General features: G+C 34.9%; 1 protein-coding gene across 1 annotated transcript in view; it reads right to left on the reverse strand.

The window, feature by feature from the left end:
- LOC126773515 (adipokinetic hormone/corazonin-related peptide receptor variant I-like) overlaps positions 1-13,188 on the reverse strand; it is an 84,891-nt gene extending 71,703 nt beyond the window's left edge. The window contains exon 1 of the mRNA XM_050494464.1: positions 12,892-13,188. Coding sequence (XP_050350421.1) covers positions 12,892-13,188 — 297 coding nt within the window. The remainder of the gene's footprint in view (positions 1-12,891) is intronic.
- Between the last annotated feature and the right edge of the window lie 14,057 nt (positions 13,189-27,245).

The following is a 27,245-nucleotide window of genomic DNA, read 5'->3' on the forward strand; positions in this document are numbered from 1 at the left end:
AATGGCCATTTTATTTTTATTATTATTACTATTTCTTTCTATACTAACTATACTTACACGTGCGAAAAATAATTGCCTCGTTGGCCTTGTGGTATAAGGCTACGGGTCCTGGGTTCAAACCAGATCGGGCCAGTGAAAAGTTTATAGATCTTTCTTTCGAAAATTTCCTATCGTTCCGCGGAAAGCACGTAAGGTAGTTGGTGTTGCGCCTGAACTTTCGCGGCCGTGTCGGTTTTCCATCCCATCGGATTATTAGAGTGAGAGAATAGAGAGGTGGAATGTTTGCTCATACATTTCCACTATAATATTATGTCCTGCGCAGTTAGCTAATCTCTCTTGAGATTGGCCGCCGTAGCGAGGACATTGCGTGCGAAAAGTTTAATTAGTTAAATATAACGCTTATAAAGATACAGTTCTGTGACGTATACACGTGGGATTAACGCATGTCTAAAATACTTATTACGCAATATTTTATAATAAAAAAATTAACTAAATATTATAATGTCTTAATTATTAATATAAAATGTGTCCGACATGAAAAGTCAGGCAAATACAAAATGTCGATATTGATATTTATTATTTAAGAAAATTAATAAATAAATACCTAAGAACATTAATATATTTCTTATTATCATAATATATATAGCGCAATACAAGGGAGAAAAAAGTGCCAGTGGACCCCTCTCCACGTGACGTCATAAGACTGTCCTGCCGTGTTTGAGGTTACCCAGTAATACAAACATAATTCAATTAATTTTATATCAGTGGGCTTACTTTATCATTAAAACGTACGATGCAATATTGGAACTTTATATTTATATTTTAATTTGTGGTTTTGTTACGGATTAGTTGCATAAATATATTACGTGGATAAATTTAATAATTATACTAACACTTTTGACTACAAAATGGGATAGATAGTCCATTTCTATACATACCATTTTATTTCCCATATGTATAAATATATTTATATAAAGTATTAGTTAAACACCAAATAAATATATTCCCTTTCTGAATATTTCAAGCTAACAAAAAAACATCTTATTCGTACATAAATATACTTTGGTCGTATTTTATTCGTGTAGTGGCTAAATGGAATGTGGATCATCTTACGTGTGTTCAGTTTTTGACATCTAATGTAAGATAATACTTAAGAGGAAGAGTTCGTTGTTCAGATCATGTATAACAACTTGAAAAAAAAACTTTGATCTCGTGAAATTCGATGATCTAATAAGAAAGTTATATTCGAAAAGATCAACTAGAAGTATAACTAGAAGGTATTATATATTGTGTTATATATTATATATATATATATATATATATATATATATATATATATATATATATACATATTATGCTAAAATGCGTGAGTCGTAACCGAAGACTACGGGTTCAAATCCTATAAAGCCCCGTGAGTTTTTCGTGTGCTTAATTTTTAGGAAAATACCACGCGGGATGCGTATGTCAGGTGAAATTCCAAAAAAATGTGTATTCACCAGCCCGCATTGATGCAGCGTTGTGAAATAAGGAGCTTATTTCACAACGCTGCATCTGCAACCCTTCTTTCCCAAGAGAAGAGGAGACTTTTGAGTAGTCAGATATTACATTAATTTACATTTACTTTAATAGTCAGTTCGACTTGTTTTTAATTTGCTTTCAGTTTGTAATTTAGAATAGCATATGGGCCACCAGATGGTAAATGGTCACCAACGCCCATAGATATTGGCATTGTAAGAATTTTAACCATCGTTTACATAGCCAATGCGCCACCAACCTTAGGAACTAAGATGTTATGTATTGTGCTTATATTTACACTAGCTCACTCATTGTGGTATCACAAAATTGTAGGTACAATTTTTTGATACCATACCGTAACAGCCTGTGAATGTCCCACTGCTGGGCTAAAGGCCTCCTCTCCTCTTTTTGAGGAGAAGGTTTGGAGGTTATTCCACCACGCTGCTCCAATGCGGGTTGGTGGAATACACATGTGGCAGAATTTCAGTGAAATTAGACACATGTAGGTTTCCTCACGATGTTTTCCTCACGATGTTTTCCTTCACCATACAGCACGAGATGAATTATAATCACAAATTAAGCACATGAAAATTCAGTGGTGCTTGCCCGGGCTTGAACCCACGATCATCGATTAAGATTTACGCGTTTTTACCACTGGGCCATCTCGGCTCTTAACCGCGGAAGTCATCAAATTTTATTAAGGCCATCTCAGCCGATGAAAAGGTCACGCTACTCCAATGTGACTTGATACACATGGTGCAAATTTTTATCCGACACTTTATAAATAATAATTCTTCTTCACGATATTTTCCTTCACCGCCAAGCACGATATGAGCTTACACACATATTAAGTACATGAAAATTCAGTGTTGCTTGTCCGGGTCCAATCCGCAATCTTCGATTAAAAATCACGTATTAATCACTGTGCCTTTTGGGATGTTATATCCGTAACTTATGCTTTGTGTGATGAAAGCAATATCATGAATTCTGTCCGTGCATTAAACAGGTCACCGCATCATGAGAAATTGAGAGCATGTTATAACTTAATAGCAACTTAATCGCAACTTCCTTCAACTAAATACTAAGATTAGAATATCACGAACAATAAGACTATACTTCATCTTATTCCTCGTTTCAAATGGATATCAAGATATAAGCTTAGTTTAATGTTGAAGCGTAGTCTTGGATATATAAGAAAGTTGCGAACCGAGCGCTTTCCAAGCAAACGTTACCAAAATCGTGAACAAATTTGACAGAAAAACTAAACTTAACTTTAATTTGAATATGTTGTTCAATATAGATTTTTATTATATTAAGTCTCGTATTGATTTATGAACATGGTTTACAGCGTGGAAATGCATTATGGGCAGCTTTGCGTCGGGTGAGAATCGGGAGGGACTATTTTAAATTTGAGTTAAAAAAAAATGACACGGTTAAATGGGCTTGCTACCGGTACAACTGTTTAAATATGTATACTATATACATAAAAACGATTCGCGTTTAGAACTGTTGATATTTTTAAAAATATCAGTTTTTCGATTTATAGATATTTTCTAAATATCAAGATAGGTGTTTGATATGTCAAAAAAAAATATCGATATCGGCTTTATTAAAGAAAAACTAATGGTAAGTCAGCTACAAAATTATTTACCCATTTTTTAATAATGAAAATTTATATTTACAACGATATCGGGTATACAGTATACACCAATATCAGCGGATATCTGAATATACTGTGTTCTCCAATACATAGATACCATTATATAGATATTGTATCTATATACGATTTATATCGCCCATGCTTACGTTGTGTCTTTAATTTGCAATTTTGCTGATGTTTTAGCCATGGATATAATATAATTATATTATATAATTATATGAAGATGGTCACGTAAGTCATGCCAATGATATTGTTGTTCTAGTAACTGGTGGTAGGGCTTTGTGCAAGCTCGCCTGGGTACCTACTCATTAGATGTTCTACCGCAAAATAGCAGTACTTGGTATTGTCGTGTTCCGGTTTGAATTTAATAATACGTGCTGCTTTTTAACCAATGAAATATAAATATTTGACAACGATCTAAGTATTATATGGCGTTAAATAAATAAAATTAATAAAAAAAAACAAACGACTTATCCTTACTAAGAAGGCATCTTGCGGGCCGGCAAAGCGGGGGCGGTTAGTGCAGAACATTATTTCCGACTGTACTGGATGTTGTCGCGTTTGGACTCTACTACTACTTACCATCAGGTGGAGTGGAGTCATTTGCTTTACCGGTTTATATAAAAAACCAAAGCCCTTTTCGTCTTATACGGAAAAAGTTTCGAAGACTATTCAAAATCAACATTTTCAAATAAATTGGATATGAATTTCAAAAATTCCTGCTTATGCAAGTTTCTACCAAATATTCAACTTCAATTACTCGCCTTTATATACTTTTTTATAGTTCATACGAAGGCAATCCTACGTAGTCATAAATAAGGTCAGGTCAGGCGTTTCGAAGCACAGCATTATAACACAAACAACTTCGCACTCGAGTTCTCAAAAATATGGCCATTTTGAAGATGTCAGAAATAATCATGCTGAATCAGAGCTTTACTGGCGTGCGCCGCGAAGAACAATAGCGTTATATATATTAGGATATTAACGCTTCATACAGACCCTTATTATACCCGTGTGAAGTCAGAAGGTAGCAAGTATAGAATATATTATATTAACGTCTGAATATTATTTCAATTCGGCATTTAATTCAGATCAACCGGCCGTTAAGTCATTTTCATTAGTCTGTGCTGTGAACATACACATGTCCTGAATATGTTAACCCCGGGTAAACGATTCCAATTTCAAATGCATTCGGTTCACCCGTAACATCATTGCTGAACATACAAAAGGAAAGTGACATTTATTGATTTACACTAATATTAATCTATAAAACTCGAAACTAAAATATATAAAGCTTTGGCGCAGTCAATATTGGAATACTGTATTCCTGTATGGGGAGGAGCTGCTAAATCTAAGTTCATTGAAGTTGAGAGAGCGCAAAGGCTTTTGCTAAAAGTTATCCACTTCAAGCCATATCGCTTCTCAACGGACACGCTATATTCAATGAGCCAGATACTGACTGTCAGACAAATGTATATCCAACGTATCATTCTTAAAGCTCATAAATCATTAAAATTCATTAAATCCAGTTCATTAAACAGAAGAATAAAACATAAAATTGCTGAAACGTATGGTGCTAAGACTACTTTTGCTAGCAACCAATATATAACACGTTCTGCCTACCTTTATAATAAAATTAATAAAATTCTAAACATATATCTCGAACAATATTTTAACGTCAAACAGAAATTATTTGAATGGTTAAAAACAAAAACATACGATGACACCGAATTAATTCTGTTTCATAAAACATAATCTAATCTACTGTAATCTACACATACACCCACCTACTCATACACACTCACATACACACATACACACACACACACACACACACACACACACAAACACACAAGTAAAATTCATTTTGATATAATGTTAGTTTACCTACTGATTGTGAGTTTTAGTATATAGTAAGATATTGTTTATTCTTTTTAAGAACATGGACAGAATTGTATGTTATGGAAGAGCGGGTCCTTTTGTCACGAGTATTATATTATACTCACTAGAGGGTCCCAACCTTTATATGCTATGTACAACTTGATAAAGAATAAACTATTTTTTCATTTTCATTTTCATTATATATTTTCATTAACTAACTAAATAAGGTTTATTTTATTAAAATGTTTTTAAAACCCGCATTAGAGCAGCGTGGTGGAATACGCTCCAAAACCTTCTTCTCAAAAGGGAGAAAAGGCCTTAGCCCAGCAATGGGACGTTTACAGGCTGTTTCTGTTACTTATGTTTTTGACAAGTTCAAAAAAAGAAGGAGGTCCTCAATTCGTTTATATATATTATTTTTTATGTATTTTCATTGTTCGGTTGTAAAACTTTTTTGATTATTTCTGCGTTTGTTTTAGTTTAGCTTCAAATCGGTCAATCCATCAATGCCGTGATGGTCAGTAGAATTGAGTTTTGAATTCCTAACCGATGATTTTGAGTTCAAACCTGAGCAACAACTACTAATTTTTACATGTTTAATTGCCTATTTATAATTGATTTTGTACTCGTCGGTGATAGAAAATATCGTAAGAATTCCTGCATGAGGCGAATATTCAGTGTATCCACCAACCTGCATAGCAGCAGCGTGGAGTAAGTTTCAATCCGTCTCCTAAATAAAGGAATGTTCTTGGCCCAGCAGTGCAACATTTACAGGCTACTTTTTTATACTTTACAATTAATCAATTTCATTATTATAGAACATTGTTAAATTTTTATGTTATTCATACATTCACGTGATTTTATTAAATTGATTTTTACATTATCGGAAAAAATATTAGGAAGAAACCAGCAGGTTGGTGGTGTGACCATAATTTCAATCGACAGCAAACTGTTTTTTTTATGAACTTTTTCTTCAACTCACAAAATTAATTGCCACTCTATGCTTTCCCGCATTTGAACCCACGATTTGAGGGTAAGATTTACCTCGTGTTTATAGCCACTGGGCTGTTTCGGGATCAACCTCATTTAGTGAGTGTATTTATAACTTATTCTTCCTACTAATATTATAAAGGCGAAAATTTGTGAGGCTGGATGATGTTTGTTATACTTTCACGTATAAACTACGGAATGGATTTGGACTCAATTTTGAATAGAGATAGCTTTTACCTTGATTTACACTAAGACTTCATGACACCTGCCCGTCGTAGCTGTGGGCGGCGTATCATAATAAGTGTTGAGTTTTTAATACAACTTTTTGTCCTCCCCTGACGTAATATCGTTACTGGTAACCAATCGATGCAAGCATGTCTCGGTAGGTACACCACCCACTCATATATTCAATCGCCAGACTTTGTTGTGTTGACCAGACAAAATACTTTGTTGTGGTGATGAGAACTAACCATTCGGTTGCCTTGCCCCATCGACTACCAATTTTATTTACAGAAAATTGGAAAATTGAGCTTGCTTTCGAACTTCCATTATAAAAATCATATATTTTTCTCGAAATTTCAAGTTAATAAAAGGCACTTTGATATATAATTTTGAACATCGCAATTCCTTATACATCTGAATACAAATTGTTTCAAAATTTAGAAATACGCATCTACATTATATTAAACGAAAAACTTTGCCATTTTGCCAAGCTAATGGTAGCTCAAAGGGATTTTATTTACACGTCATTTATTTATTTACATATATAAAAATTACACAATTAGATGTGAATTAAACACACTTATATCAAAGAAAAACACGAAATGCTGAAGTTATTTTTCAATCATGTTGAGGTTATTAAAATTTAAATACTTATATACAAAAATATGATCAAATGTTAGCAAAAAGGTTTGTTTATTATTCAAATTCAATGAGCGTAAAGGATAAAATGACTTTTAATTTGGAATATTTTTGTTGTTGTAGTTTTGAAATTAGTTGAATGAAATGTATTTGAGAGATTTTCAAAATTACTTTTCAATCATTCAACTACTTTATTCATAATATAATAGGTAAATAGGTAATAGGTAATATCCCGGGTCATTATTCACACAAGGCCCTCTCAAACTAAGCAGAGCTCGTACTATGAAAACCAGACAACTATTATACTACATATACTACTTTTCTTTTGTAAATACATATGTAAACTCTGAACAAATAGACATGTTTATACATACTAATGTCTGTCCTGGGTGGGAATCGAACCAACGACCTGCGACCTGCGCGAAAGGCAAGTATCTACCAACCACGCCAACTGGCTCGTCAAACAATAAAATCATTACACTGTCTTATTGATGGTCCAACTTTAGAATTGCTGCTCAATAAACGTAAAACGTTTTGAGTTTTTTTCTCAGTTAGCTAGAATAGGTAGTAAAAGTAAATAAACAAAGTAAATATACAAGTAAATAAATCAATAAAATTATTGCTTATACACTTACAACGTTTTAGTAATAATTGTAAATTGTTTATCAAAACATATTTCAAATAGTGATCTCTTGAAAGACTTGATTTGATCTAGAGAAAGTAATATTTCATAGCCATAATATTTTTATTAGTATTATATTACCGTTATTTTTAATTAGATATCAAATCTTTACTAATATTATAAATGCGAAAGTAACGCTGTCTGTCCATTACGCTTTCACGGCTACATCACTTAACAGATTTATATTAAACCTTTTCATGTCTTAAAGCCGAGACCATCAAGCAAATACAACATGCAAGCGAAGCGGGCGGAACCATGTTAGAAAAATCAATATATTCTTATAATCCTTAATAATATTATAAATGCTAAAGTGAGTTTTTCAAAACGACTGACGACGTCGATTTAAAATTATCACTTAAAAGGCAATTAATCTCTAGAAAGGTTCAGAGGCAATAGTGCCAGTGTGTTAGATACAATCGAACCGAACCGAAACAGCCTATGAATGTCCCACTGCTGGGCTAAAGGCCTCCTCTCCTCATTTTGAGGAGAAGGTTTGGAGCTTATTCCACCACGCTGCTCCAATGCGGGTTGGTGGAATACACATGTGGCAGAATTTCAGTGAAATTAGACACATGCAGGTTTCCTCACGATGTTTTCCTTCACCGTAAAGCACGAGATGAATTATAATCACAAATTAAGCACATGAAAATTCAGTGGTGCCTGCCCCGGTTTGAACCCACGATCATCGGTTAAAATTCACGCGTTCTTACCACTGGGCCATCTCGGCTTTTTAGATACAATGCCACAGGAAAATCTTTTAAATTGCGTGTTTTTGCTATAAATTTGTAATGTGTATTTTGTTTTAATTTTATATACTATAAAAATGTCTGTACATAGTCTAACTAATAATTTATGTCTATCGATTTTATATTAATATGTAGGTTTAAGTAAATATTATTAAATTAATCATTATTAACATTCGAAAAAAAAGAAGAAAAAAGTCTAAACAAGTAAACAAGAATTAATTTAACCGCTTCAAACGACTATTGACATGAATTTCATGTTTTTATACATATATTATAATAGGAAGAAAAACAGTAAACGCACATACGTCATTTCAATTAATGAAGTTGATACTTTAGTATATAAGTAACGCAATTCTGCGTGGGAGGGTTTATTTTTTCTCTGATATTTATTATTTTTCTCCAGTTTTTCTTTTGGTTTCGATTTTAAGTCGGGCTGCTAATATTATAAACATTTTATATAACAACCCGGCAAACGTTGTTCCACCATATAAATTATATCTACTGAATATTTTGTTTTTTTTTTTTATATACATATATGCAAAAAGCACCAACCTGTGAATTTTTTCATGCGTTTATTTATTTTTGTTTTCTTAGGTTATGTCTACGGATTTTGTGTGAGTGGTGGTTCATTATACATTCGTCCCACATTATGAGAAAGAACTTTTAAAAAAGGTGGTCCGTTATTTGTTTTCTTTATAATATTGGTAAATGGTCAGCCCCACCCATATACATTGGCACTATAAAAATTTTAACAACTTCTTGCATCGCGAATGCGCCACCAACCTTACACTGGCTCGATCGCCCTTTAAGCCGGAACACAACAATATTAAATATTGCCGTTTGGGATAAACATAGTACATACGAATGGAACATAACCTTTGCGCTGGCTATTTCGCTGTCACATCGTTGGCCGTCACCATAATTTCTCTTCTTGCGCGAGAATTTTAATTTTGCCATGATTCCTAAGATATTAATTTAAATTAATCCTTTTATAATTCCATTGAGGCAACCGCGTCTTTTTATTGCCTTTCAATCGATTAAATATTTTTTTTATTTTGAATATTTTCAAAGTAATTTAAAACTTTTAACAATAAATTACACATCAAAAATGTCTTTAAGAATTTCAAACAATCAAAACAGAGTCTACCATAACTTAAATATTGTTGTAATTGTTGTTTTCTTTCGATAGTTTTTTTGACTATACCCATACCATTTCTCTGATTATACTGTCAATAGTAAAAACTCGAATCACGTGTATATTTTATTAAATGTATGTAATGTATGTATACTTAAATTAATTTTCACGTTTTATTAGCTTATTTTTCAAGATTGCATTATTTACACTTGCTACAATTTCGGTTTCTTGACTACTCCATAAAATTGCGATGAAGGCACGATATAAGTCCCGTGTAAATTAAACAATAACAAAAGAAAATATACGGTTGTGAAAGAAGAGACCCGGGGAGGAACGAAGTCATATGCGATATTTTTTCGTCTCCGAATGGAATTCAGGAACAGCCTTGCCAGATTACGTGCCGATGAGCAATGGTGACATGCTCACACGCACATTTTCGTTATTTTGTTGGATTTGTTCATCTGTTCTTTCTGCTCTATTATTACGCATGCTTGATGGCTTATTAGTTCGATGGCCAAAATGGGCCCCCTTGCATCTTGCTGGCGTTTTTTACTGTAACACACACACACACACACAAATAGACCAACTTGTTGTATTTACTGATAAAAATGGTATACCGATAATATATTTGATCTTTTAGTATTTCCCACCTATTCAATATCATAAAACACGTTTATATTTCTTATCGATTAAATAAATCGTTAAATATTTTGCAAATTTTTTTAAATGTCAGTATGACGCGACGCTTCTCGTGAATGACGTAGACGAAAGTTCGATGAGGTTCACTACAAGTAATTATTTTGATATTGTTCATACAAAAATACGAAAATCGTGATTACAAAATGGGTAACTCATCAAGGGTTAGGAGGGTGAAAATTTGGGATTATATGTATTTTTTTATGCTCAATCAAAATAAAATACAAATAAAAAAAAGGTCTAAAAATAGAGAAAAAAAAATCTGAACAGGGACACTCTTATCAGCTAGCGGTATGAAATATACTTTACGACCTATTCTCATACTTCCCAAAAAAACATAACAAATTTCATAAAAATCGGTCGAGCCGTTTCGGAGGAATTCGACCACAAACACCGTGACACAAGATTTTTATATATAACAATAAAACGATTATTATGTGCCGAAAGAAAACACAGCAAAAAGACAGAAAAATGCGTCTACGAATATTACGGAACACGTAACTCTCGCTACGTGTACACGTGTCTGATTTTCATTCGCCACATGCAGGTTTTCTTACGATATTTCCCTTCATCGCCGAGCACATGATGAGTTAGAGGAACAAATTAAACATGAAAATTTAGTAGTGCTTGTCAAGGTTTGAACTCAGAATCATCGGTTTCTAACCACTGTATCAGGCAAGCGTGCACAAATACAATTGCGCCGTCTATATCTATAGCAAGATTAGAATTCAATACGTTTCACGTGGTTTCCAAGGACACCCCAATAACTTGTATTTGTACCTAGGAACAGCTAATAGACTCCTTGACCGACGAGCACATAAAGAAAATAATTTAATTTTTCATTATATATTATATAAAAACTCTTGTCATTCGATATCCTTTATGATCTTTTATTGATATCAGCATCTTATCAATAAACGGAACAAATATATACTTATTTATATTGTCTAATATGTTTACCTGATAACAGAGGAAATGTGAAATATATAAATTTCTTAAAAACTCTATTTATATAAAAATATTTATAGATAAAAATTGATACACGTAGTAAAGAAGTTTGAAAATTACTTTTAATTCATTTCATAAAGGTTACGTTGTTACGAACTTTATAATGGTAATTTTACGGATGTTTTTTTAGGTTATAGGTAGGCGGACGAGGTAAATGGGTCACCTGATGTTTAGTGGTTACAACCGCTCACAGACATTGGCGTTGTAGGAAATGCTAACCATTACTTACATCCCGATGCGCCACCAACCTTGGAAACGAGAAGGTACATAACCCTTGTGCCTGTAGTTACACTGGCTCACACACCCAAACCGGAACGCAACAATGCTAAGTATTGCAGTTCAGCGGTAGAATATCTGAGCCCTACCACCATGTATCCCCAATCCCACCCAACAAAAATGTAGATCAGATAAAGTGTGTAAGACCAAACCAGCCAAGCTTGCGGTAATAAGACGTCAGTATCACTTTATGAGCCCTGTGCAATATAGCCCTGTATAATATAAATAATAGAACTCTAAATAACTATCCACTTACTTAAAGAGAATTTAAAAGGTTCACAGATGATTATCTCCATAGTCTAACCTACGATGAGTTCCACACACAGAACTTTCTCCATTCGTAAACATATACAGCCCACTACACATTCATTTCACACATATACACGTAACATATTAAGTTTATATAAATAATATTACGTAAGAACTTTAATATACAGAAACTCCGCAAGCTAATGTAATTCTTTGAGCAAGTCGAAAGTGAAACGAATGTTTTAATAATAAAATTCCGCTAACTAGTTTAGCCTAAATCTTATGTTAAGAACAACATTAATAAATGAGACATGTTACAAATATTTGTTATTTATATAAGTATATACTTGCATTGAGTAAAATTACGTATATAATTTTAATTAAGTCGCATGAATTTTGTAACTGTTGAGTTTAATTTGTATTTTCTTCTCGGTAGAATCTCCAAGTAGTAGCTTTAATTTTAAATGATCATTTATAAATACTTATAAGAACGTCCTTAATAACCTTTAATTTTGAATTTCTGTCTATTCGAACAGCGCGTAAAAGCAGGAGGTGACTAGAGTGACTTTGTTGAAACATTTCTATGTAACTTTCAACTTAAAAACGACTTTGTTTTTATATATCAATAAAAAGCAACATAAACGTCGAATGTAAAAGTTCCTTTTCTTAAGTCGATTAATAATCACATTTTTTCAGAACAATGTCCAACCAAGATAAAGTGAGCTCCCGATTTAAGTATAGGCATATTTACTACGGGTCAGGTTTCAATTACCTTTACTATAGATATAACGCAGGTGGAGCTGTACAATATTATTGGTGAAAAATTGAGTTATTTGGGTTGCTAGTTTTATGGCCCTAATTAAAAATAATAAAGTATGAGCGTTTTTATGGTAAAAGTAATTAGCTTAGAAATGTTAGTTGATAATAAGTGTTTTTTATTGCAAATTATTTAGGAGTGTTTCATGACATAACTTTACGCTACGTCGCTAAGGTGTCGCTGACATGGACATTAACTTATCAGTCAAATAATTTGAAATAGTAATTTGTAATCTAAATACAACGCGGATCGAGCCGCAAAGTGCAGTTAATAATAAATAAATTTGTGTGTGTGTGTGGATTTACTAGTTCACTGTATTTAATGTTAGTATTCTTCTCTCATTCTTAACGGAAAACATGTATAACATAACCTCACCTCCAAAGGGATAACGCCGCACGTCACACAGATGTCAGCTACAGCGAGGTGAGTCATTAAGAGATCAACGCGTGATCTCCTACGGCGAGCACTGGCTAGCGCTGTTAATACCACGATATTCCCGATAGCGCCTACTGCCATAAGCGCACCGTAAGCACTCAGAACAGCGCCTTGCTGCCGAATAGATACATCCTCCCATGTCGTGTTCCGTTTCTCTGGGGTTTCAAAGTAATCCCAGAACTGACGATCTATCGCCGACGTTGACGTTTCTAACCATGCTGTCATATTCTTTGGCATTTTTAGTATATAATTAATTTACAATTTTTGTTTTGTTTATAAAAATTATAGTACAAGTATTTAGGTATCACGATCAACTTTTGTTCTACATATTTAGTTATTAAAAATGATACAATACTTCTACGTTAAATAGATCGCAACTACACTTCCTTTTTAAATAATGGATTTGTAATTTCACATGAATTTTAAAAAGGGTAAATATGTGTAACTAAGTCCATATTTTTCTAAGCTCACACATGTCAACTACATTATAAAAAGTAAATAACTTTCTTTAACTGTAGCAAACTTTTGTTGCAAAGTTCGTGTAAAGCGCTAAGGCGTCGAGGCGACGTCCCACAGCGAGTGATAACACCGACTGACGCTACGCTCCGTAGCCCGTAGCTTTGTAGCATGGCTTATCAAAGCGGGTTTTCATCATTGTTTCAATAACCTTCCTCCGTTATCTATTGAATTTGTTAAACTTATAGTATACAATATATTCTATATTATTAAATTTTAAGATAAAACCTAAACTGAGTGTTCGAAAAAAAAACATAATTATTATGTAGTAAAACATTTCGATTCGATTGCGATAGTGTCATTTTTAGTAGAACTGGTTTCCTCACGATGTTGTTTAGCAGTAATAATAAATTATAAGCACATATTAAGCACATGAAAATTTAATAGTGCTTCTTTGTTGGTTAAGAGCTCCAACCATTGAACTATCTCTGTTTTAAGATAATCATATTAAGAGGTGGATACACGTCGTTGATCTTGCCTCCCTGTCTAAAAAATCTATAAAAAAATATTAATAAATATATTATGCAAATATAATCCGAAGGTTCCCCTAATATTGTGTTTCTCAATATTCCGATGTAATAGAAAAATCTTATGATAGATAACTTATGAAAATAATTCAATGGTGGTGGATGAGGTGCCTGGTAATCTTTACCACAAAGTATAACGTAAACTAAAACCTCTAATATAAGATAAGAAAAAGTCGGTAATTGCTAAAGCAAGACAATAAAAACCTATTAATATGGGATCTACTTGATGTCGACATCGCAGATAGACAACAAAAGACGTATAGGAAAAGATAAAATGGCGTTAATACCACACATACTAGCTTCTCATCAAATTTATCAATTTAGGCTTTTTCTTATTATTATTTTGTTAGTTAAGATAATTTTTTGGCTTTTAATAATGATAATTAAAATTTTTGTTCTTACTATTAATTAATTACAGTTCTTAATATTATTTAATTACAGGCACAAGGGACAAAACATCTTAGTTCCCGAGGTTGGTGGCGCATTGGCGATGTAAGCGATGGGTAACATTTCTTACAATGTCTATGGGTGTTGGTGACCACTTACCACTAGGTGGCTCATATGCTTGTCCTACCTTTACTATGACAATAAACCTCTAACAACCTTAGAAACAATATATTTCATTAAAATGTCGAAGATTCTAAGTGTGTACATAAGTTTGTACAATCCCGTGCCTCGGAAAGCACGTAAAGCCGTTGGTCCTGTTGCTGAACTCTTTTCGGTCGTTCCGCATTGACTTCCCATCGGATTATGACATTCAGCACTATAATAGGACCCGTTTATTTGGCTATTTTTTTTTGAAATTTGCCGCCGTGGTCGATATCGGTCAATAGGACATCATATTTCTTATTCATGAATACTTTTCAAAATGGTATGCGAAATTATATTATAAAACAAAAGGATGTATAATTGTGTGGAATATTACTATTACTATGATATATATGATTTTTTATTACCATGAATGTAAACTGACTGACCGCTTTTCATCGTTATGTTAAAAAACGAACAAAATTCTCAACATTAAATTCTGCATCGTACTCAATAAAACTTTTAATACTTGTTGAATTTGCGTTCCGTGATTTATTCTACAGTCCACTAAAAAGCCGAGATGGCCCAGTGGTAAGAACGCGTGAATCTTAACCGATGATAGTGGGTTCAAACCCGGGCAAGCACCACTGAATTTTCATTTGCTTAATTTGTGATTATAATTCATCTCATGCTTTACGGTGAAGGAAAACATCGTGAGGAAACCTGCATGTGTCTAATTTCACTGAAATCTGCCACATGTGTATTCCACCAACCCGCATTGGAACAGCATGGTGGAATAAGCTCCAATACCTTCTCCTCAAAAAGAGGAGAGGAGGCTTTTAGCCCAGCAGTGGGACATTCACAGGCTGTTACGGTACGGTTACGGATTTATTCTAACAAACGTACTAACTTTCGTTTAGTGCCTAATTTAAAATGCTGGGTATATCGAATTTCTAGTTTTATAAAAAAAAATGTTTTTATTTTAGTAAGTTGGTGATGCAAGATAGCAGCTCTTACTTAGACCTTGGAAAGCGTTTTAGTCCTGCCGCTGAAATCCTGCCGTTATATTACTGTCCCATTAGATTAGGAGAATAAATAATAAACAGAGTCCAAATGTATTTATGGACTTACATTATAATATCAATACGTACTTAGTAGTTTAGTTTTTGATATAATATAAATTAAAACAATGATTGTATTCTTATTTTGGCTTCCTTGACTAGAAAAAATATATTTAATGTAATAATTTTATATACAAAATGTTGGATACCTCATACATATATATTGTGTTTTACGGTCGAACGCGTTTACCTCAGGAACTACCAATCAGATTTGAATACTTACTTATGCGTTACACAGAGCATATATTGAGGAAGTTATAAGGCTATATAACTTCGAGCAGAGCACTCAATATAAATGCCAAGCTAATCTGAAATACTTCAATGTACATAGTGAATTATCTATTATGTACAAAACAAATACATTTAATCCAAATCGTAAGGGACCGCGTGACACAGCTAGTGTTTTAACTAATGTTAGCATTGATAAAGAAAATAAAATGGAATATTTATTAATTAAACAATATGCGTTCTAATTTGTAATTAATTTTATCTCTTTAATCACTAGAATTTCATAATACTAATTATAAAAATTGGTAAATTAATTTGAAATAACAAAATATTATCATAAAAAACTACTGTGATATGTGTAAAACATTTAGGATAGCTTCGACTCGTATTAGAGTACATTTATCTTTCTTAGGGTACATTTCATTATTACTTGTACATATTAATTTATAGCGACAAATTTAAGGTTATATATTCCCTTACGAATATTTGTTATGATAAGTATGAGTGTGTCAATGACGTCTGATCTTTATAAAGATGTTTGTATCGATATTGAAAATGTTAAATTAAAAATAGTTATAGAGCAGCTTGATCACTTTGAAATGGACATTGTTACTGGTCGCCAATCGCAGGCTTCAAGTTCTTTTTAAAAAATCAACAACGTTACAATGTAAAAAGTGCAGCGAGAAACTATTTCCAATTTATTATTTTTACTCTGTGGATTCATTTTCAAAACAAAATAAAATTTAAAAAAAAATCAGTAAACGGTTAAACTGCTTATACGTATTAACCGTCTGTGGCTGTTAATATTTACATAATATGTGCCTTTGAGCAAGCCGGATATTACGAAGATAGGGTTTTAATTCAAATAAAAAAAATGCGTCTACGTACGTTAGAAGTTTTTTTTTTGTTGTGAATACATTCGAATTCATAGATATATATTACACCTAAAAGACATTTAAAAAGTTTTAGTTTGCAGTTTTATCTAAATCTGGGGTTTTACATAAGCAAGGTGGTCTCTGAATAGGAAACTAATATAGATTTATATATTTAATATATTTAAAAATTTTAATTAAATTAAAAAAAATTATATATTTAATAGAAATGTAATATATAATATAGAATCGGCAAGCGCAGCGTAGGGCACCCTCCAGCCAGGTGGACTGACGACCTTAAAAAGATGGCGGGCACCAACTGGATGCGGAAGGCGGATGACAGGGAGCTTTAGCGCACCTTGGGAGAGGCCTTTGTTCAGCAGTGGACAATGATTGGCTGTTGATTGATTTATTGATTGATATAATATTAGAGCTGAGACGAGAGAATCTATTTGCGGAAACATACGTACGTGTATTAATATATTTTTTTGTGTAGGCGGACGAGCATATGGGCCACCTGATGGTAAATGGTCACCAACACCCTAAGACATTGGCATTGTAAGAAATGTTAACTATTGCCTACATCGCCAATGCGCTACCAACATTGGGAACTTAAATGTTATGTCCCTTGTGCCTGTAATTACACTGGCTAACTCACCCTTCAAACCGGATCACAACTATAACAAGTACTGCTGTTTTGCGGTAGAATATCTGATGAGTGGGTGGTACCTACCCAGACGAGCTTACACAAAGCTCTACCACCAGTGAAAAACACCAAATAAGAAAAAGAAAAGATAAGATTGACTCAGAAGTCAGTACTTCGCAGTAAATTTTTTTGTTATTATTCCCTTTGCACCAAAATCGAAATAGCTTACTAAGAGTCGCTTTTATGCGCAAAATAATTCACAATAAAAATATCATACTAAGTGGTAAAGGGCGTAAAACACGCTCTAATATCCAAACGTCCAGAAAGCGTCAGTCTCTGCCGTCGGCTTTCGAACAGAGGGTAAATTGGTATTTCCTAATAATATACCCAAATACACATAAAAAGGGAAAATAAATGGATTTTAATAGGACATAATTTATTTATTTGTATATGTAGGTATACAAACATAACACACTAAGAACATACATTAAAATTACGGATTCACACAGTTTTAAGCTAAATAACATTCCTAAACATGTGGTTTGCTTAATATAATAATGTTAGTACAGTTAGGTGATTTTTTATATAAAAATCAAAAAATAATAAATTACAGTAAATATCATAACATTATAAAAGTAAGCAACAGCCTGTAAATATCCCACTGCTGGGCTAAGGCCTCCTCTCTCTTTTTGAGGAGAAGGCTTGGAGCTTATTCCACCACGCTGCTCCAATGCGGGTTGGTGGAATATACATGTTTTTTTTTTTTTTTTGTTTATAGAATAGGAAGGCGGACGAGCATATGGGCCACCTGATGCTAAGTGGTCACCAAACGCCCTTAGACATTGTCATTGTAAGAAATGTAAACCATCGCTTACATCACCAATGCGCCACCAACCTTGGGAACTAAGATGTTATGTCCCTTGTGCCTGTAATTACACTGGCTCACTCACCCTTCAAACCGGAATACAACAATACCAAGTACTGCTGTTTCGCGGTAGAATATCTGATCAGTGGGTGGTACCTACCCAGACGAGCTTGCACAAAGCTCTACCACCAGTAAAATTATATAAATGGCAGAATTTCGATGAAATTAGACACATGCAGGTTTCCTTACGATGTTTTCCTTCACAGCAAAGCACGAGATGAATTATAAACAGAAATCAAGCACATGAAAATTCAGAGGTGCTTGCCCGGGTTTGAACCCGCGTTCATCGGTTAAGATTCACGCATTCTTACCACTGGGCCATCTCGACTTACAATTGAATATTTTAAACATTGAATATTTTTTACTATTTCATATGGAAAGTGTAAATTATCTTACAATTTTTTCAATCGCATCGATTATAGTAACTACAATACGCTTCTGAAAACTGTTATGTTCGGTCAAGATCAAACTTGCGATATCTGCCGATAAAATCCAAGCGTTATATCCACAGAGCCTCACTTCACATGATGAAACACGATAACGAGAAACTTTAACGTGGGCGTGTGAAATTGAGGCGTGTCGCAAAAAAATAACTATTCCCATTTAATCTTATATATAAAAATAATAATCATATAAATGACTTTTATTGAATACTTATTATGAATATAAACTTATTAATCTTGCACATCAAACTATGATACAATATTAACATCCAATTCATGTAATTATAGATCAGCGGACTGTATCCACTGATCTATAGCAGCCATTTATATACTTTGAGTGGACAACAACAAAAACAACATGAAAATATGCTCTAAGAGCCAAAGTACACACGAGAATTGCTCTGTAAATATGTACCGATCTCACGCACTTACAATGACAAATATTTAGCTATCTAACGCTCGAAACCTTACGCTGATGTCACCTGACGCTCGATATCTCAGTTAGCGGGTACCGAGCGCAAAAATGTTTACACAAAAAGAAAATCAGTTGACGAACAAAGTAGAGAAAAGTACTATAGTGCTGTTAAAAGCAAACTCGAAACTCACAGCGGAAACCGATCGCAAAATGTAAGAAAGTGGTATGCGACATTGACCGTAATCATTGTAACATTTTAGGTATTTCTTCTTCGTCGTGGCACTCTTGTCAGAGCGGTCGTGGTCGCCATGAAATATTAGGTTCTTACATATGAAATTAGCGTTTTGTCGTAGTGTACACTTTGATCTGAAATATCTAGTTTTTACAAAAAAAAGACTTTATATACCTCCCGTACAAAATGTTATTCGCCTCATGAGCCTTAGCCATATGTCCCTGTCAGTGGTGAGCCTGGTGCATTCATGCAAAGGACCGCCAACAGTTGTTTTTATTTGGTCGGTCCATTGCATGGGTGTCCTTCCATGTGGTCTGGTGCCAACCACCTTGCCTTGAATGACAAGGCGCTCTATGGAGATATTTCCTTGCCGGGAGACGTGTCCAAAAAATGTTACTATGCGCTTTCGAACCAGCGCCGAAAGACGCTGTTTGATGCCGAGTTCTTGAAGTATTTGATGCCGAATTTCGGTCCACGAAACTCTTAGCATTCGTCTCCAGCACCACATCTCCAGAGCATCGATCTTCTTTTTTTCGACCTGCCGCAAAGTCCACGTTTCCGCAACGTATAGAAATATGGGGAAAACAAGCGTTTGTACGAGCCGGATCTTGGTTGCTTTGGTAATGTTTCTGTTCCTCCATATTTTCTTCAGCCTCTCCATTGCAGTTCTCGTAATTGCCATACGTCACGTGACATCATCTTCGCATCCGCCATTATTTGATATTAAAGCTCCCAGATATATATAGGATTGAACGACCTCACAGTTCGCAATCTGAGTGATCTTGGACGAGTTGTTTATCGCCCGGTCTACGATCATCATCTTCGTCTTACTGTGGTAAAGCTTTAATCTGAATTCTTGGCATACGCGCTCCATTTTATGAAGCAATTCTTCCCTATGAACCGCGTCAGACGCAAACAGGGTCGTGTCGTCGGCATAGCGCAAATTTGTAATCTTGCACCCATCAACTGCGCATTACCAGTTCTGTGTAAGCACTGTACAAGAGACTCCAGCGCTGGGATGAAAGTCTTCAGATAAAACATCGTCCGTCCACACGGATGAAGTCCCATCTTCGTAAAGACGCCTAAGAAGATGGACTTAGTGTTTTGGTGTACCCATGTCCAGCAACACCCTCCATAGTTTGGGCAATTTTACTGAGTCAAATGCCTTTGAGAAGTCAACAAAGCAAATATAAGTAGGCTTGTTAAACTCTCGTGCCTTCTCTTTTATCTGGCGAACAATGTTGTCGCTTGCACGTTGCAGCTGATGATCTCGAGACCGAAGCAGACTATTACTAGTTTTTTGGTTCGGTCCCACAACCTCACAGGCGTCTCCTCTGTAAAGTCTGCATTCGCCAATTCTACCCAGTTCCGTTTTGCAGCAGCGTAAAACTTTGAGTTGTCCTAAACTTCAATTCTTCTCTGTTTTTTGGTGACTTCGAGCAGCTTTTAACTTTAATTTAAACTTTGAAATCAGGAGTTGTTGGTCAGATCCATAATCTACCCCGGGTAGTTTATGGACATTCCTAATCTAATTAGGACATAATCTATTTGATTGCGATATTTATCATCCGGCGATGTTCAAGTGTATAGCCTGCGAGGATGGTGCTGGAAAAGGTTATTGGCTTTCACCAGGTCATTTTCATTTAGAAACTGTATGAGACGTTCTCCTCTTTCGTTGCGTGCTCCAAGTCCAAATTTGCCCACACAATGTCCAGCCTGGTGAAAATTTTCTCCAATTTTGGCATTGAAATCGCCCAGTATTATTAGAGTTTCTCTATTAGGTACTTTAGCAATGAAAGTTTCTATTTCGGAATAGAACCTCTCAATGTTCTCTTCACTTGCAGTGCTAGTGAGGGCATATATCTGCATGATGTTCAGATTCACTGGTGATGCTTTAAGTTTGACGCTTAATATTCTGTCATTCACTGTTTCATAACCAATCACACAGTTCCTCTTGTGGGCAGGTATTAATAGAGCTACTCCATTCTGGCTGCTGGTGTCATTTACAGAAATGTATACGCCGTGGGAATAAACAGTGACGAAGTAGCCGTTGCCTATCCAGTGGATTTCACTGAGTCCACAGATGTTAAGACTGCATTTGACTATCTCCTTTTCCTAGATCGTAAATTTCCCACGGCTGAGTAGTCCGCGCACATTTCATCTCCCTGTCGTCTGGATTTGGCGTAGCTTGACATACGTTCCAGTTGCTAAATATCCATGGGGGAGCCTGGTTCCCTGCTACCCCGTGGCCGGTAACATATTTCACACCGCCTGCCCCGGACGCAGAATGGCGCCGGTTCCTACGCGGGTCGCATGGTAATCGTATTCTCTCTGTTCGTAATTTTATGTCGACTTTCTTGGGAAGGACAGTTGCAGTGGTTTCCCCTTGCCTTCTGCCCCAGACTGCTGAAGCCTCTTCTGTTAGGTTGCCCAGCCAGGTGTTAGTGATTATACCACCACAGCTCGGTCGCCAGGGCCTCGTCAGTTATCTAGCAAGTGGGACCACGGTCAGGTGAGGTTGGCGTTTTGGGTCGACTAGATGGTATTGTCGTTCTCTCCCTTACACCCTTCCCCTTATTTTAGGTATACAGGCTTCAAAATTTAAATTTTATTATTTATAATATTGTTTCCTGTAATTGAAGGAAAAAGAAAATTAAGGAGCACATAGACATATAACTCGTATAATGTGTGAGCTTGTGATGTGTATTCCTTGTTGGATATCCTAATAAAATTAAATGAGCCTTATATATTAATTAATTATTGTTCTGGAGTGGAGACCACGCTTTGGCAAACGTAGCGTAGAACGCCCTCCAGCTAGGTGGAGTGACGATATACGCAAGGTGGCTGGCAGCGGTTGGAGATTGAGAGCTGAAGATCGAGCTCAGTGGCGTGCCATTGCCAGCAGTTGACTAGAAAAGGATGATGATGGTATATTAATGTGGATTAATATAAGATATTTTATTAATAGACAAAGTGAAAGATATTAGATATTTTTTGTGATCTATTAGATACCGCGCGCGGCTTCATCCGCGTGAAGGTATGAAGCCAGGTGTTAGGTACTCTATGTCCTTTTCAACCGACAACGTGTGTGCAAAATTTCACGATTTTCGGTTGAGTAATTAAGACGAGTATTTAAGACGAGTAATTAAGCGAGACAAATAAACTAAGTCACTTTCGCATTTATAATAGGAATGTCATTTATCGAGCTCTCGTGTGTTCGCTACTTTATTTATCTTAAACGGATTAAATCGAAACAAGAACCATCGTTTTCTATCAGCGAGTTCTATTCGTACACCTGGGTTTACTTTAGATAATGAGATCGCTTTGAATATAAATACAAGTGAATTTAAAATAGAACGAGAGAACTTAAAGATTTTCATTTCATTGCGAATTTATTCTTTAAACATTTACGTAGGTGTTTAAATATTAAATTAAGAAGATAACGTTTGATATTACTTATACATATTTTAACACCATTGATCATATCGAGTTTGTAATGTATGTAAATGTAAAAAATACTCGTTATAAAAATACAGGGTGGTTTTTCCAAACCGTCAGGTGGGCCATTTGCCCGTCCAAGAGCGAGAGGACTTTGGAAAATACTAGACAGTGATTTGTATAAATTATTAACATATATTAGTTGAAAGATCTACACCATATTCTTCAAAATAATTTATAAAATATATTCAACAGCAAAAAAAAATGCAATTCGTTGTAGATAGAAAAAAGCATAATAATAAGATCGCGTCGCGAGAGGAACATTCAGGTGAGGACTGAAATTTTGGTAGGTAAACGCTGGTCTTAAATATTCGTTACTAGCTGACTACGTAAAATAAGGATTTTATCCCAAGCATTTATAAAACAATAAGGTATAAACATTCGCCAATCGATCTCTAGTTGTAAAGGCATGTTGGAATGCGAACTAACACTTACTATAATGTGTTCGATAGTCTCACTACAGGACGAAATATAAATCACTAATTGGTTCAGACGTACATATATAATTCGTAACACAATACAGTCAGGAGAACATTAACAAACATATAAAGTCAATCACGGTAACGAGAATAGAAGGAATATTCGGAATCGCATTAACATCAATTTACATAGACGAGAACATAATTATTTTAGGGCGACCGCAATATATCACTAGTGGATGTAGAGTGTAATGCAAGTAAACGATCACCGACGATCGTGGACGGCGCGTAGGCACAAGCCATCGGTACTTTTTAAAAACGCCGTCCAATCGGGTTTGCGTCGTAATTAATATCAATTATTTTAATATTTTTTTTATTGTGTGTGTGTTCTCCACAGATCTATTCGCCCATACAGTAAAATGCTAAGCGACTGCTAAATAAGGCTGTAGACCCCAAGGTTCAAATCCCAAGTCGAGCCAAGTCATTGAGTTAGTAGCTGCCCGAATTCTGGAAGTTGATGTTTATGGTTTATTTATTCTATGTTGAGTAATGGCCCATTATACATCATCGCACATTATGAAAATAAAAAAAACAGTTCGTTTTTATTATACAAATACCTTGTCCTGAAAATAACGAACACAATAAAGAATAATTTAATTTGGTGCAGTCGTTCGAAATTTATGCGCATACATACATTTCGGCGATTCAATTTTGTTTATATAGTTTTAACTTTTAACATTTAATTATTCTTTTCTAAGCTAAATTATATTTTTAAGAACGTTCAAACATCACGTCAATTGTCTTATATAACGTAGGTGTAAGAAAATTGTTAAATGCTATCGCTTAGTTGGGTGATGTGGAATGATAATCATCCCAAATGATAAAATCATGAGGTCATGATTTAATAGGTTATGATGCATAGGTATGCAAGCATTCAATTTTACGGGTACGTGACGTCATTAATCTCAGTAATTTCTAAATTCATTCATATTCCAACTTGAAATTGAACGTTAAATTGAAATCTTCAAGTTAATCGAAGGATTCGATCCTATGATTAGAAATTGGAAAGCCGAGTACGAAAAAAAAAATGTGGCCGTCATGGGACACCCCAAGGTCAACACCGAAATTAATGTTCTTTGAAAAAATATATTATTAAAGAAAACCAATGAATAAATTTTCTTATAATTATTACGATATATAACAACAAATTATATATTGTCATAGCGTCTGAGACACAGGCTCGGCCTAGTTCAGGCGCTTGTACTTAATGAATAAGTACGTAATAATAATATTATATCCATATGTTAAGTACACTAAGCATATAAATTATTGATTATTAAATAAAAAATAAACAAAACGAATTACGTAGCATACCATGCATACAAGGTAGAGAGCGTCCGGCCGTTTGTCTTTGAAAGAAAAAATTAAATATTTTCTACATTTTTAAGTCGCTACCAAGTAAAACATGAGAAAAACTATAAATTCCTTGCTACTGTAAGAATATATATATATATATATATATATATATTTGTTAAAGGTATGCGGACGGGCAAATGGGCCACCTGATGTTAAGTGGTCACCACCACCCATAAACATTGGCGATGTAAGAAATATTAACTATTCCTTATGTTAGCTTGATAAAATAATCATACTGTAATTTCAAATAACATTTTGTAAAGAATAGCCGTGCCCATTAAAATAAGTCTGCATTATGACAAGAATTTAATAAGTTATCATTTATATTATTGTCATATTTACTACAAAACGTGATTTTTGCTTGTTTATTTTTTATATTGTATATTTAAATATTTCTTACTTTTATTATTTAGTAGCTCTATTTTGACTACCGGTTCTGAAAAATATTATATTATGATTAGTCAGTTGAGTACTAGCAAGAAGCTCGCATTTTTTGGTTTTTTAAATAGAGGAACGGTAATTTTTGAGTTGTAAAACAAATTGTATTACCACTGTGGATAATATTGAGTTATATTAAAATAATAAAACTATTAAGACGGAGAAGAATGTTTGAATTTTAATACCTTACTAAGAAAGTTTACACTTACATTGCCAATGCGCCACCAACCTCGGGAACGAAGATGTTATGTCTCTTGTGCCTACACACTGGCTAACTCATCCTTCAAACTGAAACGTAACAATACTAAATATTGCTGTTTTGTGGTAGAATATCTGATGAGTAGGTACCACCTAGTAATTATACTTGAACTCGTTTTAAATTTATTTTAGAAGTCGCACTTTTGGTCTCAATTTTATTTTTAATTTACTATTGTCAAGTTAAAAATATAGATGGACATAGAATAACGGCCAAAAAAGAAAGATAGAACCAGAAATAATACAACTGCGAAGTCTTGCTTCTTCGTCTAATTGAGGCTTTATGCAAACTTACTAATTAAAAATTAATGTATTAATAATAGTAATTTATTATTTTCCACTCTCTTTGACTAAGTGATTGGCTTATCGAGTCGCTTATCTTATTAATGTTGCCATGAAGTAATAAATAATAACAATAAGTTAATATATACGTTTATGCTGTTTGACGTTATGGATCCGTCGTATGCCCTTCTAATCCAGGTAGAGCCCAGTCCAGCACATTCTTGATCATATTTAGGTATTACTTGTTTTGTGATTATATATATAGCCCAATCATTACATGCCATTATAATTTGAGAAAATCCTGCACAATTTTAATGGGACATATTTAATCTAAGGCTAAAAAACTTAACTTTTTTTAAAATCGGTTAATAAATAAAGAAGTTATGCCCGAAATTATAATAAAATAGTATATATTTACAGACGAATTGAGGACCTCTGCCGTTTTTGAAGTCATTTAAAAAATTTGAAATCTTAAACTATTTTACCAACTAATTCTCTTACACTATTTTTAATAAAAAAAATCACTTCAGAAACAAAATTCAGATAACTATCGGTTCACGATTCGTGCGAATATTAAAAAAAAAAATAATAATTATTAGTTTATCCCGAGATGGCCTAGGGGTTAGAACGCGTGGGGTGCATGTCAATCACCTCCACGTGGTGCACCCTGGGCAACGGGGTCGACCAGCAATCCGATGATTTTCCGGAATGCTTGTCGATCGCGGCTGAGACTGACGCGGCGGAAGTGTCGCGGGCCGCTCCTGGGACTTCTCTGTTGCGCAGACCACTCTGCGGACCACCAGCGAGCGGCTTCGTGGCAAATAGGAGGACTCCGGAGTCCTTTCGGGCCGCCGGAGAGAGGAGGAGTTGGTCTCCGGAGTCCTTTCGGGCTGCCGGAGACAGGAGTAGAGGAGTAGAGGAGGAGGGAGAGACGGATTCGTCCAGTTTCGGTGTCGATGCTGGGCGGACAGACTTCGGTCACCGCCTTCTCAAACTCGTTTCCCCATCCAGGCGCCAGCCTGTGGTGGGACCGAGGGCCTTGCCTTCACCGGCCGGGTCGAGAGGAGAAAACCTCAATAAAAAACAACAGGTGGGTTGCTCACCCAAAGCGACGGCCACAGGTGGGGTCGCGGTGGTGTGCTAACGCGTTCCCGTAACCCCGCCACCATGCGGTGAGAAGGAAACGAGGAGGTTTTAGTGGGTAGGACGGTGGCCTTCTGCCCCGTGAGTCCCACATACCCGTCCCGGTCGTGTCCGGGTGGCAGGCGTAAATGCCTTTCCTCCTCGAAAAAAAAAAAAGAAAAAAAAGGGGTTAGAACGCGTGAATCTTAACCAATGATCGTGGGTTCAAACCCGGGCAAGCAACACTGAATTTTCATGTGCTTAATTTGTGTTTATAATTCGTCTCGTGCTTGATGACCTGAAACCTTTATGTGTCTAATTTAATTGAAATTCTGCCACATGTGTATTCTACCAACCCGCATTGGAGCAGCGTGGTGGTATAAGCTCCAAACCTTCTCCTCAAAAGGGAAA

Source organism: Nymphalis io, chromosome 14 (assembly GCF_905147045.1).
Source record: "Nymphalis io chromosome 14, ilAglIoxx1.1, whole genome shotgun sequence".
NCBI lineage: Eukaryota > Metazoa > Arthropoda > Insecta > Lepidoptera > Nymphalidae > Nymphalis > Nymphalis io.